Here is a 17,298-nt window from a genome sequence, read left to right on the forward strand (position 1 = left end):
TTGGAGGACGTTTGTTTGAATTGTTGTCATCTGGTGCATGGTGGACAGTCGAAGTCGTTGACATTATTCGTGTTGACCCTGGCAGGTGGCTGCTAGCAGCATAAAGTCAGCATTGTGTGGTGAACTCGATTATCAGTCCCTTTAATACCAAGGCACGCCTACGCAGGTAGCGTCGTCTCAATCGACAAGTACGAGGCCAACGGCTTCGCCCACGCGAGGACCATTCGTCAGCGTTAGCGTTTGGCCTCAGCATCATCATTCACTGGTGGAGCATCACGCAACATACTCTGTCGAGGAGCCAGCTGGTGTATTATCATACAAAGCTACGCAGTTACATCTACATTGCTGACAACATCCGCCATCGGCGAGTGCTTACGTAAGTCACTTTAGGCGCAGTTTTATTGGTGCGGTTCAACCATGCCGACAGGTGGCTGAGGTCATAATGCATTGCAGGCACAATTCACAACTGCGACACGAACAGTGGCCAGGAACAGTCCGACATCGAGAAGGCAGCGGAGCCATCGTCTTGGACGACGGAAGAGCGGGTGGCGCGCCAAAATCGAGTGTCGGAAGCAGCTGCCCTAGAATTTGGAGCCCTCCCCACCCATGGAAGAAGCGGCCTCACGTCAACGACAGAACCAGGTCGAAAACGGGCACACGTCATGTCCTGAAAATAGATTTTCATAACGTCAAAATCAACTTCAGGCCATTCATCCACGCAGAGGAAAGACACATCAGAAAATACACGTCAAAGCACATGATCCGTCTCGTCATGGAATGTTCCACATTATCACAATTCCCTCCTGGAAGGGTTACGAGCACTCGGTCACCAGTGACTTCACCAAGCGGCGGGTATTACACGTAAAGTCGTTTTAGGTTCCACTACGCAGCGCTACGATCTGCTGAAAATGCCCAGGATGGATTTTTTGTGTCGGCCGGGCGTGGTCGCTCCCGTGCTCGAATCAGAGTCGGATGCTTGCTCAATTTGACTCAGTTTCTTCTTCATCTGCTCGTCGAGAAGCTGTTGCATGTCCGACTGCAACGATATGCAGAATACGGTCGGAAATCATCGGAGGACATCCTGGTAGCAACAGTTTCATTTATTCAGCACGCATTCGGTTAGTGTATCATCACACAGAAAATGCCACGCATAGCGCGGAGCAGCCAAGAGAGCAAAATACAAGCAAAAGAATGCTCATCGACAATGTGAGTGGTGACTTAAGCGTAGGCAGCTAGATGAAGGATTCTTTTTTTGCTGTTCATTTGTCTTGACCACAGAATACCTGTTCTTGCCTGCATAACTCCTTAACAGAGCTGCGACCAAACCGACAACAATGCAGACATTTGTTGGAGCTCGACCGGTTGCGATCCTTCACACAGCTCGCTGGAGGGCGTGCGTCCACTGACCTGCCACTGGTCCAGCTGGCAGGAGAGCTCCACCTTCTGCTGGATGGACTCGAGCAGCTGGGAGTTGATCTGCATGACGTCTATTCTGGCGCGCGCCAGCTCGATCTCGGTGGCGTTCTTACGCTGCACGGCCTTGTCCCGCACCTCCCACGCCTGCGGGGGTGACAGGGGTGACGTCAGCCGGCGCACTGCGCGTGGAGCGGGGCGGGGGTTCGGGTGTCGGAGCGCGCGGCTGAGAAGGGACCGGAGAGGGCCTGTGAGATGTGACGTTATCTGGCGGACGGTGCGTGGGCGGCGCGGTGGGTGACGGAGTGCGCTGGTGAGAGGGCATGGGAGAGGGCTTGCAAGAGCTGACGTCAAGGAGTGACGTGAGGGCGAGGATTTCAAGATGACTGTAGCATTATTTTCTTGGAAGTCAAGCACAAAAACCCTCAAGATTGTCGTCGACAGAATGACCACACATATGCCTTCCTGTCCCTCACCGTTAAGCTTACCTTTTTAATGAGCTCTTCCTTGGACATGTGTGTGCTGTTGAGATCTTCCTTCAGGATGTCACGCTCCTCCTTTAAAGCTTCATATTGTTTTTCTTTCATCGTCAGCTGAAGAGGACATAAAATGGTTGGTTATTTGCCGTCATCATGTTCGGAGACGAGTGCACGACATGAGAAGTGAATGTGAAGATATATTTAGCCGGGGGCCGACCAAGATACTATGTATACTGCTTATGACCAAATCGGCCTCGTGAACGGGTTGAATACGTATCACACATCCGCCACCCGACAGGTACGTACGCGACATGAATCTAAACAATACATCAGTGCCCCCCCCCCCCCATCTCCAACCCGATCGAGGTACTTTCCATGCCCATGCGCCACACGATCGCTAGGTCTCCACCTCGCAGGGTCTACACCAGTGACCCTGTAAACACTGACCTAAACGTTGCCCTAATGCACACGCCCATTTCAGCTGTACCTTCCAAGCGGCATTCGATAACCTGAGCGGTGCCGACCTCACTGTCCTGACCCCTGCGGCAGCCCGCGGCTCCAGCTGTCGGGCTCGGCGATAATCGCAGCTCAGCTGCGTTTGTCAGTGCAGCGGCCGATCTCGGACGACTCGCTCGTGTTCCGTCCCCCTCCCCCTCCCTGCTGTGGGGCCCCGGTACAGACGGCCGGTGCTGAACCACTTGTCCTTCCCCACCCGACAGGCCGCTCCGTCGGCTCCCCTGGACCGGCCCGTCCGCCTCCGCGTGTCACCGGCCGGCCGCCGCTCACCTGGTGCATGTGGCGCGACAACTCCTCCGCCTGCCGCTTCAGAGTGTCGGTCTGCTGCGTGTGCCGCTTGTCCAGCTGGTCGTACTTCTCCTGGACGGCGTGCAGGTCTATCTCCATCTGCAGCTGGGAGTCGCGGCCGCAGGTCTCGCACGCGCCCTTGCGCGGCCGCAGTAGGTCGTGCACGCGGCTCTGCAGCTCCTTGAACACCTCCTGAAGTAGTCCCGCCTGTGGGACCGGGAGCAAGGCTTATAAGCGAGGTTCTCGAAAAGAGTGGAACAGCGCCGCCTGTGGCACTCCCGTCTGTGGGGATAACTTGGAATGATGGATTTGGGGGATGAACTAAACCCCCACTGAAAAGAACCTTGTTTGGTATCAGAATAGATTCCGACCTTACCCAGTAAAGTAAGAGCCTGACACTAACAACAACTTGGGACAAACCCGGCTCGAATATCCAGCCGTGGCGCAGCCGGTCGGGGCCGTGATGAGGTGCGTGGTTTTGCTGGATTATCACCGGAGTTGGGTTTTCCCCATGCGTGACCTTCCCTCCCCTCACGCATTAACTCGCGAAGCAGGGCATCATACCGGAAAGCGGAGACATCTGGGCATCAGATAGCTAGTTGTCGACTTTCCAAACCGGATCTATTCAGCGGAATCGGAGGCAGTTGTTTGCCTTGCACGGCTTCAGGGAAGGCATTGACCGGCAGAGCAGAGAGGGGAGGGGGTCGGACCGAAAGGTCTCCTAATCCTGTCGTCCGCGCGGCAGTCAACGGGCTTCTTTGTTCTGATTCGCCGGCGGAAAATCACGCGGCGCACACGTGATCGAAGTGTCGTGTGCTCATACGCATTTGTGTGGCAAAGGTGTGGTGTGGGATCGAAATCGCGCTAGATGAGCGTTTGCAAATTTCCGGTACCACGTAACAGCACACAGTACACGACATATGATACATGTCGTGACGCGTACAGTACAAGCATTCTCAGTAAAGAAAAGTTTGTGATTCTTGTTCTCTGCTTGAAAAACCGCCTCATCCCAGCTGCAGCTCTGCCGCATAAAGCTCCCCTTCGATCTGGCTATAATTACGCGGTTCTAATTCCCTTAAAAAATAGTGTGAACGAAAAGCGTCTAGTGTCATGGTAGCAGACAGCAAGTCATAACACGCTATATCACTAGGGGCGGCGGCGAGCGTCGTCATTGCAAAATAAGTGAGTGCTTTGCTGGACATGACATGGTCACCAATGAAGTCACGTGCCGCGAAATTATGTGACACGATATGATAGCGCCAACACAAGCAGCCGACGCGTGCAGCGCACTCGCGGCGTGCGCTGTTTGGCCGGCGCCGGCCCCGGTCACCGCTCACCTTGACCTTGTGCAGGGGTACGTCCTCAGAGGAGGTCGTGTCCAACGAGTTGACCGAGTTGCGTCGGCCGGAGCGCGACCGCTCGGTCAGCGTCCTCATCTGCATGTACACGTCCAGCACCTCGCGCTTCAGCTCCCGCAGCTCCTGCGCCTCGGTCAGTGGCACCAGCGGCTCGTCACACTCCACCTCGTCGTCCAGGTTCAGCAGGTTCTCCTCGTTAGCCTGCAGGTGCGAGCCTGCGGCGGGAGAGGCGGGTTCAGTCAGGCGCCAGGGCCAGCACGCACGGCTGCGCATTGTGGGCTGAGTTGGCACGACTGCCGACAGTGATGCTTAGTACATTGGGTACCGACATCACCAATCATGGGCGGTGGCTGTCGAGCATCGGAGGGATCAGCAGAAGACAGACACTCGGCCGTCTCGTGGCCGGCTGCCAGGACCGGGCCGGTCTATCTGCGGGGGACGCTCTCCTCCGGACACGGGCGGCAGCCTGGCCCGCGCACCAATCGACCATGTTGCGACATCGGAGCCCAGCTATCTTGAGCGAGACACATCGATTTCATAAAGCAGAGATCACCGATCTTATAAGCAGATAGATCACGCTTGAAACGCTTGACTGTAAGCAGTTAAGAAGCGCTCTCGGGGACCCCGATGATTCCAGACACTTTTTAGGAAGTTGTAAGGCGCATGTCATTGCGATGCCCTATGAAGCACAAGCAGCTACGACGGCCATATTTGCGCCAAGAGACAAAACATCAGCCAAGTATCCCGAACCTAGGCCTACCGCGGGAAACCATGCTTCCATCTGAGCTGCTTCGCCTCGGATTCCATCCAGATCACACAGCTGACAAAGCAAGCGTATACAGCATATCTTTTAAAGCGTCTATTCACGTTCATCGGAATGTTGCGCATGAGCCGACGGTGTGCCCCGTCCAGAATCGACCAGTCGCAATATCCAAGCACCAGCCAATGATCCGAGCCGTCTGCCGCCAATCAGCGGTCGGCAAGCACCACGACACCACCGCTGATTGGTCCCTGGAGCCGCGGCGTCACTGCGTCCAACCTAGGTGGAGCCAGGTATTTACTCATCGACTCAGCAATAGTGCATTGATCGGTAAACATGCCTTAGCGCTCTCGGGCACCGCGATCGAGACAATTTTGCGGCTGCCTGGCGTGGCGTTTGTCGGCCGACACCAGCGCTAGATGCCATCGCGATTAAAGCACTGCAAAAAATATCGTAACTGATCGCCGCTCGACGACTCAACGGGAGCCAGCGGAGAGGCTGGGCAGTGATCATTAGAGACGCCAAGTCCATTAGTGAACCACCGATCCCCATTGTGGCGCCCCATGTTCAGAGTCCGATGCTATCGAGATAGGCTGGTACACCGCGCCGGTCCACCGGGCCCAGGACCGTTGGGAGCCATGACCACTGCCTGGACTGCAGTGGCGCGGCACTGCTGTTGTAATCGGCACCGATGCGGGCAAAATATTTCACCAACGCGTTATCATTCGATAGAAATTGCAGTGACTTTGCCTGAATATAAAAATAAATTACTCGCTGGCATCAACAAGTAACTCTTGAGCATGCCAAGAGCAAACAGCAAAACAGGCCCGATTGGCTACCGTACTCCCCAATTACTTCGACTCTAGGTGCCGTGGCTGCATCGTCACCCAGCGCCCATGCGCACTTGAACGACTCTGCATCGTGCAGCCGTTTCCGTCGTCTGCTTACTGCTCGGCGCTCGCCGACACGCACCTGAGCTGATGCCCTCGTCTGCCGACATGTCCAGCTCGTTCATCAGAGACGTGTGTGCCGTGCTGGGAGACGAGTGGCGCGAGAGCACCTCCAGCCGGTCGGTGAGCGAGGTGTTGGTGGCGGCCAGCTCGCCCACCTCCCGCTGCGTCTGCCGCAGCTGCCCGCTCTGCTCGCGACTCAGCCGCTCCAGCAGCAGCACCCGTTCGGCAGACTCGTCGAGCTGCGAGTTCAACTGTTCGCGCTCCTCCAGCAGCGCCTGCACGCGCCGCTCCAGCTCCAGCCGCTTGTCCGTCAGGATGTTGATCTGCGGCAGCGGGGGCGCGGTCACGGCCGGGGAGCGACAGCGATCACACCGGAGGGCTGTTCCGCGGTGAGCGCAGCTGTCACACATGTCTGTCGCACTGGTTGTTCCTATATGGCCAATGATGGATTGACCTTGTAAGGCGTGCGGATCTGGCGGCATGTTATCAGACGCTTGTGAAAAGTCACGAGGGTCGACTATGGAGCGAAGACACAGTTTTAGTTTCTCGGAAGCATAAGCGTTGAGTGAACGTTGAAGGAACGGGGATATCACTGCCTCTACGTCACGTGGCTTGATAAGCGGTACGCTTGTGTGCTGGAGTGATACGATTGTATTCAACCATGCACTCGAGCGCAGTGTGCCAGAATCTGCACGCTGGTACGATTTACATGTCGCTAGTCTAATCGGAGCACTTTCGGCTTCATTTTCTCGGCGTAGACACCAAACAAAGAGCGGTTAGTGTGGATATTTACGCCAGTGCTTCCTAATGTTCATGTGCTTTTGTAATCTATGAAAAATATTTGTATGGTGGAGGCTCTCAATTGACGCGGCCACGAAGCTGATGAGCTTCGTAAGCAATGGGCTCGATGGGCTTCGTAAGTAAACAGTAAGCAGAATAAAATAATACGGATTAATGTGAAACTGGGGACGACAAAACACACAGACGTACACGGCAGGCGACAGTCCGGGAGGAGCGGCACGGGCTATGGGACAGCGCCTATGCAACGATGACCACATGGAGTGTTTATCCACGGGAGTGGGGTGTAGACATCAGACGCCATGTTGACACGGGAAGGGGGCAGTGGCCGGGCGCTCCCCTTGAGTCCCACGGCATCCGGGCTGAGGCCGGTGGAAGTCGGTCGATATGTTTGTCCATCGGGCACGTGTACGTCACTGTTTGTTTTGGGTACGTGCTCTTTAAGAAAAATAATGGAAATTCATAATCATGTTTGCCGCTTGGAATGAGCGCGCAGACGTTAATGCAGGTCGAGATGAAAATAATCATTAGAAATAGCAGGGAATGCGCATAATAATGGAAAAACGGGTTGTATCACAAAAGTATATGGAAGTTTATAGTCACGGAACTCATTTTAGGTCAGTGCATGTCAAATTGACACATTTTCAGCAGAAAGTTTGCCACATTTTCCAATAAACCTTTGTGTCTATGATGTTTTCCGATGACCCGCGCAGACAGCAATGCATATTTGTGTAGCAAATGCTGCCGCAGACCTTTGACACAAATGCTTACTAATGGTGCAATAACACTGTCGATCTTGAGCCTGGCCTTTGCCATGGCCTTGCCACCGTTCAGAGGAATATTCGTTTTGATTACCTCTGCTGAGACAGGCGGCGCCCCGCGCAGCCCGCTAATCTTCCCCGAACATGTCCTTCAAATGACAAAGCCGCTCTCTGCCTGTCGGCGGCATTCGGTGCTGCGGCCTCGCCGCCAGACCCGAAGCCCACAGCTCAGGGGACCTTTCTCCAGCCCACGCGGTTCAGTGGTTCGTGATCGCTGGGGCCGTTCGGTGGTCTGTGATCGCTGGGGCCGTTCGGTGGTCGGTGATCGCTGGGGCCGTTCGGCGGTCGGTGATCGCCGGGGCCGTTCGGTGGTCGGTGATCGCTGGGGCTGTTGGGTGGTCGGTGATCGCTGAGGCCGTTCGGGGGTCGGTTATCGCTGGGGCCGTTGGGTGGTCGGTGATCACTGGGGCCGTTCGGTGGTCGGTGGTCGCTGGGGCCGTTCGGTGGTCGGTGATCACTGGGGTCGTTCAGTGGTTGGTGACTGCTGAGACCGTTCAGAGTGACCGTGCACGGACGTGTCTAGTTGGGATCGGACTGCGGTGAGCCATATCTTCACAGCAGGATGAAACACTTACGCATTTGGAAGCAAAGTGTCTGCAAGGTAACGCAAAACACCAAAAAACTAAGTCAAGTTTGTAATGTAGAGACTGGGAACCGACCAATGCAGAAGTCATTTGAAATTTAACAGTTCGATAAGCTGAACTAGCAGTCCCGTTGACGGCGATCCAATTTCAAATCCTCCCGGCGGCGTACACAAAAAACAAACAAGACAAAATAAAATAAAACGGGTGCCTGCTTATCCCAAGCCACGCGCCTAGCTGTGCGGCTCAGCCTCGCAGCCGAGGTGCCGTCAAAACCGACCCGAGCCGGGCCACAGCCGCGTCCAGTTTCATAAACCGGGCGGGGCGCCCGCACCGCATTATTCGGCGGAGGTAACAAGTATGTCTGCTTTAGGGTCTGGGCTTCCCCAGTGTGCCGCGCTCCAAACCCAGAGCGTCGCACTTCAAAGCCGTGAACACGGTGTTCACATCGGCGCGATGTGGAAGCCGCTGATCGTGCGAGGGGATGGCTGCTGCGCAAGTTGTGTGACACCGTTCACTTCCAGCCATCATTTTCATGTCGGCCTAATGGAGTGTTCCACCGACACGACTGCAAACCCCAGCAGTGTCACGTTCCTGATCACTGCCCCGTTAACCACCATTTTCCACTCGCATTGTACCCGCATTCTCCACTCTCCGCGTACACTACACGCGACAAGTAGAGCCCGTCGGCGCCTGCCTTGAATGACGCTCCTGGCGTGCACCAAGACCAAGCCGAGTGGCTTCAGCACCCACCTCATCCCGCATGATCTCCATGTGCGATACGTGGTCGTTCATGCTGCTGCGTCGCAGATCCTGCTGGCTGCGCATCTGCTGCAGCTGCAGGTTCAGCTGCTCCTCGTTTTTGATGGCCTGCCGAAGGGTCAGATGTCAGTTGCCGCAGAGCATGCGCCACAGCAGCAGCTCGGTGGCTCGGATGCCGCTCGTGCAAGGTCAACAAGGCCGACACGACATAGTGGTTTGGCAAGACTTGTACACCGCGCAACTTTTTCAGTGCCGTTGCAACATGGTCTATTTAGTCGGTGATGCATGACGCTAGTGCACACATCAAAGTGGGTAATTTTGCACGGAGAAGTGCCGAAAGTGAGCACGGCAGCCGGCTCCGAAGCTTTGCACGCCATGTGCTTTAGTCCGGTACGGTGACAGAGGCATAGAAAGTGAGACCAGATGGCCTAACTTGCCGGAAAAAAACAGTCGCAGTTGCATTTAAAGCCACGTCTCGCCCATTGGTGCCGTGGCGAAACTGCCAGTGTGGCAATATCATCTCTGTTGGAAACATGTCCAGACGGCTAGATGGTCTAACCTACGATAACAACTACGTCCCAATCAGACTGGACTCTTGATTTTATATTTCACTGGAAAAGTATCCTTTCCATGGACTGTTTCACGATTAAAATCCTGTTTCCATGGAGACGCAGACTGTAAAAGTTAACATATATCTAGCAGGCTCTATGGATCAGACGCAGCAACACCCTGGCTTGTATTGGCTCCCCGCCTGCGGGCTGCTGCCTCGGTCGCCAGCTGACTCATGCGGTCACGGCGCCTGCCGCCGCGGCCGGTGACACCCAGCTGACCTGTTACCGGCCCGGCGACCGCACCTGTCCACCTGACCCGTCAGGCTCCAGCGGCTGGATTCTCTGACTCGTCAGGCTCCAGCGCCTGGACCGCCTGACGAGTCCGGCTCGAGTGGCTGGACCGCCTGACGAGCCCGGCCCGAGTGGCTGGACCGCCTGACCAGTCCGGCTCGAGTGGCTGGACCGCCTGACGAGTCCTGCTCGAGTGGCTGGACCGCCTGACGAGCCCGGCTCGAGCGGCTGGACCGCCTGACGAGTCCGGCTCGAGTGGCTGGACCGCCTGACCAGTCCGGCTCGAGTGGCTGGACCGCCTGACGAGCCCGGCTCGAGTGGCTGGACCGCCTGACCAGTCCGGCTCGAGCGGCTGGACCGCCTGACGAGCCCGGCTCGAGCGGCTGGACCGCCTGACCCATCAGGCTCGAGCACCTAGGCCGTCTGACCCGGCAGGTCACGGGCTTGCGAACCAGTTTGCATCGGTGAAAGATTGGGTTTGCCCGAAGTCGGTCTGCTTGGGTCGATTTGTGAAGAATAATGAACCAAACGCCACTATGGCCTAATTCCGCCAACAGCCGACTCTCAATTACACGAAAGATAAGCTGGCCTTTTCGGACCTGCGTACGACATTGACCTGTGTTGGTTTGTGTAAGAGGCACGCGGCGTGCGTGACGAATAAGCTGACAAAATCGTAGTTTACCTGATCCGATACGTCCAGCGCTCAGTCCTCATCCAAGCATAAACACACCAGCCGGTGAATTTGTCGCGGGATTTCACGGTACCCACATGGCCAGCGTTGCCTGAGCTCTGTCTCATTGCAGTGAGGCGGGAGCCGAACCTCTAGGCCAGGTCACGGATTAAACTCCAGTGGTATGGCGAAGCTGCGTCTGCTATTTATCGCCTGATGAGATGCTCGAGCCCCTTCAGCGGTTATCACATGGGGCGGCGTCGGATCATCCTTTATCAGCTCACATCCCAGCGGTGTTTGGATGCCTGTCTTCTCCATCAACCAAACGACGAAGGTTGCCCAAACCTGTGGGCTAACCACCGTTGTCTCTCCCTATTCCGGCGTCCCTGACACGAGGTCCACCGCAGGCGCGTCCAGCTCGGTCAGCGTCGCATCGACACGGGGCCTAGCAGCCGCTCAGCTGACCGTGCCATCAGCCGCTCAGCTGACCGTGCCATCAGCTGCTCAGCTGACCGTGCCAGCAGCCATTCAGCTGATCGCGCCAGCAGCCCCTCAGCTGACCGTGCCAGCAGCCGCTCAGCTGGTCGTACCAACAGCCCCTCAGCTGACGTGCCAGCAACCGGGCCGGCTGGTAACGCCCGGAGAAAGCCGGCTCAGACCGTGCCTGGGCGCGCCTGGCGAGCCAGAGAGAGGCGCCGAGCCGGCGCCCAGCCCGCGGCCGTCACGGCCGTCACGGCTCACCATGGCGGGCGTGACGTACAGGCGTCACCGGACGTCACCGGCCGGCGGCGGGGAGCCGGTGCGTTCTGACACCGTAACGCGGTGATCGGGCGCCCTGCTTATACGGAAGGAGCGTTTGGGCGCCAGGGGTGGTCGGCCAGTGTCACTCGGCGAGCCGTGTTAGGTCAGTTTGACGAAGTTAGTCTTGGTATCGGTTGGGTGTCGCAAAAAAGACCGGGGGACACCCCCACGCCCTCCAGATTGCCCCGAGATTCGGAGTCACACTGCGTGTTCCTAACAACCACGCTCGTGTGGTGTCCGGGTAGGTTCGGGTGTTGTGTGATGTCCGGGTAGGTCCCGGTGCTGTGTGGTGTCGGGGTAGGTCCCGGTGATGTGAGGTGTCCGGGTAGGTCCGGGGGTTGTGCGATGTCCGGGTAGGTCCCGGTGCTGTGTGGTGTTAGGGTAGGCCCGGGTGCTGTGTGGTGCCGGGGTAGGTCCAGGTGCTGTGTGGTGTCCGGGTAGGTCCCGGTGCTGTGTGGTGTCCGGGTAGGTCCCGGTGCTGTGTGGTGTTGGGGTATGCCCGGGTGCTGTGTGGTGTCCGGGTAGGTCCCGGTGCTGTGTGGTGTCCGGGTAGGTCCCGGTGCTGTGTGGTGTCCGGGTAGGTCGGGTCACTTGATGAGCAGACCGCATGATATGATGTCACCAACGTTTTGGTCTGCCGGAAATCGGGGCCTACGCATGCCTGTTTTTTATGGTCCAGGCCTTCAAGACCTAGGCAAAACAATGCTGCCTGCCATCGCGATCGTGGGTAGACAAAGCAGCACCACGTTAACACTTCTTTGGTGCGCTGGATGGCTGGCGTGTTTGAATCCATCTTAATGGCCGCCCCGTTGCCATAACTGGCGTCAGAATGCAAAACAAAAAGATGTGTGGTGTCTTTCCATTCCCTGCCATACCGCGCCGCCGCATCGTTATGCAACTTGGAGTGCTGTAAACTGAATCGATTTTGTCCTTCCATGCTGCAGCCTGCCTTCCTGCACTGAACATTCTATCGTTTCTGACAGCGTTGCAGAGAGACAGCACGCCATACCAGCCGGCCTCACAATACCGTGGAAATCGTGACTGACGTATCTCAGCTAGATCGCGCAGCGTGCCGGTTCTTAGTTACCAGGCTCACACGAGGTAACCCGGTCATCGGTCTGTATAGATCTATCCTCCGTGCTGTTGGCAGCAAACTGTGGCTGCTCGATCCATAACAACATCGACCTAGCGACGATCCATAAGCTCTTGGCGTGTTCTCGAGCGTGAGGTCATGTGTCCGCCCTACTCACGTCTCGGAGCTGGCGCGTCAGTCGCTGGTTCTGTTCGGTGATCTCGGAGATGATCTGAGACCGCTGCTTGGCCGCGTCCTTCCCCGAGTGGTGCTCCTCCTCCATTTCCTGCCTGTAACACCGGTGGCGGCACCGGTCAGAGCGGCTCCCAGGTACCTCACCAGGGGTCGGGACGGGTCGGGTCGGGTCGCAGGCCTCCAGCGATCAGGCAGCGTCGCGTCGGTTTTCGGATCAGCGCGGGCAAATGCCGTGACCGGCGGGTCAAGTCGGTTGACACACCACCGCCGGCCAGATCATGTGCCACGACTCAGACCACAACCTCAGGACGCGCCCCACCTCACACACCTCAGGACCGGGCCTGGTCGGGTCACACCCACCTCTAGAAGGTTGAGGTCCCGCACGCACCGCCTCCGGTCACATCAGGTCCCACACGCACCGCCTCCGGTCACGTCAGGTCCCACACGCACCGCCTCCGGTCACGTCAGGTCCCACACGCACCGCCTCCGGTCACGTCAGGTCCCACACGCACCGCCTCCGGTCACGTCAGGTCCCGCACGCACCGTCTCCGGTCACGTCAGGTCTCGCACGCACAGCCTCCGGTCACGTCAGGTCTCGCGGGACCGGGCTCTGTCCTCGGCACCGGGACACAGACTCGCTCCGCCACCGAGCCGGTGCCGCTGGCGCGACCGACGACACGCACAGGTGGTAAGTGCCACACCCGGCCAGATGTGTATCGATTTATTTTCAGACACTTGTCAGGGGTGGGGCCAAAGGGGAAGGCAGCAGCAGTCGAGTCGGTTCGTCAGTCAGTGTGGGGACAGAGTGTTTACATCAAGCTTATGTATACAGCGCAGTGTGTTTGCAGTGCATGACATTGGACAAATACATCATTCAGCTGAAAAACTACGGGAGTAATATAAATTGCTTCACCGAGACGTGGGAACACATTCCTCAGAGACGAAAACCTGCCAAACACACGATGCTATTCCCACATAGCATCACGTGATCCCAGTTAGGCCAGGTGTGCTGGAACCGCGCATACCATCCGGTCTCCTTTGTCTGGCGATCCTCCAAGGTCACCTGTCGAGCAGCGAGAGCGGCTGCCGGAGCCGGGCTCCATCAGCAGCCACTTCACCACTTCCTCAGCAGTCCCACAGCCCGAACCTCGCCCCGGCCCGGCCGCAAAGCACGCCACCGTTTCGCAAACGTCGCACGCGCCGCCGCCGCACGTTTCACGCGGCCCGCACGTGACGCGGAAAGGTGCACCTCTCAGCTCGTCATGTGGCGTCGAGCGGGCGGCCTGAGGGAACGTCTCGGACGGCCTGGACGGCGCTGTCCTTCCGCCGGCCTCGTCGCACGAGCCAGCCAGGCACCGGCCCAGTTCAGCCAGAGGGCTATCGCCCGCAATTACCTGTATGTTTTTCTCTGGCGTTTTTACCGCGGCGCGTGATGCACTCCGGCGGGCGTGGTTTGTGCGGCAGTCCCTCCAGCGTGGCCTATTTCGTCGCCGGTGCCGGCAGGCCGGTCTGATTGGGGCTGTCATGCTTCTCGATGTCGGGATGGCAACACCTCAGGCGGTGCCAACGCGGTCACGATTTCCAACGGACCGCGCAGCCCGCCTCACGCATTCGGCGGCTCACTGTTCGTGTCTAACGGTGATCTTTCAGGAGTGTCTAGGAGCCCCACACGAATATGAATGAAACGATACCACTAGTCTTCGGCCAACGGACCAGCGATAATAGAGCGTCCTTCTAAATGAGATCCAGTACGGCGGAAACATCAGAAGCGCATGTTGACACAGCCTCTAAGACAGCGGTTTGGTTCCAGACTGACCGGGCACTTTACGATGGCAGCCAACGGCAGTTGCAGGGTGGGTCTCCGTTTTGCACGAGCATGGCATGCAGCCTGTTGGACGGACCAATCGCATCATATCGGACCCAAGATCGGGCGTAACGGTTCGGCCGACCAGGATCTCTGTTGTTGGTGATCAGGCACCTGATGTTCGCGCCAGAGCCCCCCATTTGGCCAAACCGCATCATTGACATAACATGGGAGCCGGATATACCAGATCCTCAACCCATTTGACCGCTCTTCGCGCCACATTACCGACGGTCATAGTCAGCAAGCGTGCACCGTCTAACGGCCGGGCCGTGCGTGTTCGAGGCGCGGCCGACCGCTGCCGGTGCCGGCTGCACCACCGCAGCCCCGGCTCTCCGGCCACCTATGCCAGCCTCCCGAGGTCCAGCTCAGCCTCTCGAGGTCCAGCAGCCTCTCGAGGTCCGACACCAGCCTCTCGAGGCCCGACACAGCCTCTCGAGGTCCAGGAGTCTCTCGAGGTCCGACATCAGCCTCCCAAGGTCCAGCGCAGCCTCTCGAGGTCCAGCAATCTCTCGAGGTCCGACATCAGCCTCCCAAGGTCCAGCGCAGCCTCTCGAGGTCCAGCAGTCTTTCGAGGTCCGACACCAGCCTCTCGAGGTCCGACACAGCCTCTCGAGGTCCAGCAGCCTCTCGAGGTCTGACACCAGCCTCTCGAGGTCCGACACAGCCTCTCGAGGTCCAGTAGCCTCTCGAGGTCCGACACCAGCCTCTCAAGGTCCGACACAGCCTCTCGAGGTCTGGTACGGCCTCTCGAGGTCCAATGCCAGCCTCCCGAGGTCCAGCACCAGCCAGAGGGCCCCGCCCACTCATGATCGGGTATGCAGATGGGCGGCCCGGCATCCACCCGGAACGGTGCCTCGGTGCTGCACGGCTGGCGGGCTGGCGCCGGACCAACGGGGCGGCCACCCGACCAAGCTCATCTGGGATGGAATGGGATGGACCAGGGTGGGAAATGTAGGCAGTATCTGCATGACACTGTGCATACGCTGCAGTACGAATGCCTGGAGTGGATGGGATGGGCTCCGGGTGGCCGGGACGGGTTCGCAGTAGCCGGGTGTGATGGGCAGAATGGACCGCGTTTTAACGAAATTGTTGACGAAAGTGGCCAGGTATGTTTCCATCTGACAATGGAGCCACGCATACTACGAATGGGAGCCGCAAGAGCGTCTAGTGAGTCCGAAATCAGCGCTACAACAGTGAAGTCTCAAAATGCCTGCACGCACTTCAAGTTGTGGAGGGCGCACGACTTTTCGTATGTAGAGCTGCACAATCATTAGCAACATCTGGCTGTTGGCATGCCAGCTCTTCACCCCGGGGACGGTAAAACGGAGGCTAATGAACCACTGCCTTTGACCATGAGTGCTGTTCTCCCACGACTGGCCACTCCACCTTTAGCGGGCCCGCCCCAACCCTGACCCGAGTGCGGCCCTCCGCGGGTGTCAGAACCGGCCGCAGGACCACCGCCAGGGGCGCGCCCGCTCGTCCACGGCGCTCGTCCAACATGTCTGACTCACTTGAGCGTGCCGAGGTCCGACTGCAGTTGAAGCACCTGTGTCTCGTACTCGCTCTCCATGGTGGTCATCTTGCGGCGGAGCACGTGCTTCTCCTGCTCCAGCTCCTGCAGCGGACAAGAGATGACAGGTTAGTCAGGCTCACTCACGGCACACCCTCACCGAAGAATCAATAAGCGTTCTAGGGTCAAAGATGATGATGCTGTTTATGGCCCATGGTGCCAAAAAAAAACAAACAAACAGAGATTTAGGTTTGGGCACGTTTTTTACGCCAGTACGGCGTCAAATAATGACACTGTGTATAACCAGGCAAGCCATGCCTTCAAGATCTCGGGACAGCGCGTTTCATAACGCCGCAATCCTTTTCACCAGCATCAGCTTACGCATTCAGTCACTCTTGCATCGGCCGTCAACTCCAAGGATAACAATGTTAATTCCTTTCAAGACGAACGAAAGGATATTCCGCTTTGCAAGATTTCCCTGGTTAATACGCTTTCACACAACACGAGTGGAAGGTCTCCAGCGTCGTATAAAAAAACAGACAAGGATCCATTCTCCGAGAACAATCCCCCACAAACAGTCTCCACTTCCGTCAGCACTGGAAGAATGCCGCGGCGACACACCGCGGCGCACCGGCAGGTCAGCAGGCCGACGAGCCGGGCGGAAATGGCTTATTTGTCTGCGGGTCCAGGGCGGCCTCAGACGCTGTCGAGCGCGACGCTCCATCCGCCTCGACAGCGCAGGGAGCCGTGCTCGGGGGCGGGGGTAGAGTCTCATGTCGGGCCACGATGGCGACACGGCAGTGACGAGACCCGCCTGCTTTATCGCTCTCTCATTTCCGTCATGTCCGTGACGAAAGCAGGTGCTCCAGGCGGACAGACGCGCCCAAAAGGATTTCGACAACGTTTCGGCGCATACATCCTCGCCATCTGCCTGCCTGGGACAGACGGGAGTCGGTTCGACCTTACACCGATCGTAAATGGAGTTAATGGCCGACCCCCCCGACCGATTTCCATTTCTCCCCATGGGGTCACCCCCACTCGCATGGCCGTTACGTCCACGGTAATCGAAAAGCGTTTCGTCAGTGGGTGCCGACAGCGAAGGGCAAGGCCAGAGCCCACAACTGCCGGGTATGGGTCAAGTTCGCCCCGCATATCAAGGCTGGAGTGACCTCGATATCATTATCGCAGTGCTACCAACCATGCCGAGGCAGATACTTGTAAGACAGTCGAGGGCAACCGTCCTTTTTGTGTGATTTCCATGGGTAGATCATGTAGCACGGTCGATGTGGCAGCAGTCAACTCCCTATTCCCTGGAATTAGAGAACCCAGTACCAAAGGCATCAAGTGCAAGGAAGCCTGACCAAGGTCGAACACCGATTCCTTCAACTCAAAAGTCGCCGGCATTCTGAACGTTGAGCGGTGCCATTTAGAGTACGGAATGTCGGTAGCCCTCACTGTTCTTCTTAATCGTGCCATTATAACCAATCAATCAAGTTGACAAAACGGAGCCCAAGGTTTTACTCGAGCGTGACCAATATTTTTTTTTTCACTTCGCTGTTCCACGAAACCTACACATGCTCCTGCTAGAATGTTTCTACTAAACTAAGGCCCGCGT

General features: G+C 57.5%; 1 protein-coding gene across 3 annotated transcripts in view; it reads right to left on the reverse strand.

The window, feature by feature from the left end:
• Positions 1–290: 290 nt before the first annotated feature.
• LOC119110562 (bicaudal D-related protein homolog) overlaps positions 291–17,298 on the reverse strand; it is a 49,239-nt gene continuing 32,231 nt past the window's right edge. For 2 of the 3 annotated variants that reach the window (XM_037234441.1, XM_037234440.1), the window contains exons 2-10: positions 15,685–15,788; positions 12,293–12,404; positions 8,721–8,837; positions 5,787–6,090; positions 4,034–4,269; positions 2,679–2,903; positions 1,902–2,006; positions 1,408–1,560; positions 291–1,036 (exon numbers count right to left, since the gene is read on the reverse strand). In XM_037234441.1, coding sequence (XP_037090336.1) covers positions 893–1,036; positions 1,408–1,560; positions 1,902–2,006; positions 2,679–2,903; positions 4,034–4,269; positions 5,787–6,090; positions 8,721–8,837; positions 12,293–12,404; positions 15,685–15,788 — 1,500 coding nt within the window. In that variant the 3' untranslated portion in view covers positions 291–892. Of the gene's footprint in view, positions 1,037–1,407; positions 1,561–1,901; positions 2,007–2,678; positions 2,904–4,033; positions 4,270–5,786; positions 6,091–8,720; positions 8,838–12,292; positions 12,405–12,669; positions 12,764–15,684; positions 15,789–17,298 lie in introns of those variants that run through there. The other variant, XM_037234442.1, reaches the window with a different exon arrangement.

This window comes from Pollicipes pollicipes, unplaced genomic scaffold, assembly GCF_011947565.3.
Source record: "Pollicipes pollicipes isolate AB1234 unplaced genomic scaffold, Ppol_2.1 Scaffold_7231;HRSCAF=8579_pilon_pilon_pilon, whole genome shotgun sequence".
In the NCBI taxonomy this organism is placed as follows: domain Eukaryota; kingdom Metazoa; phylum Arthropoda; class Thecostraca; order Pollicipedomorpha; family Pollicipedidae; genus Pollicipes; species Pollicipes pollicipes.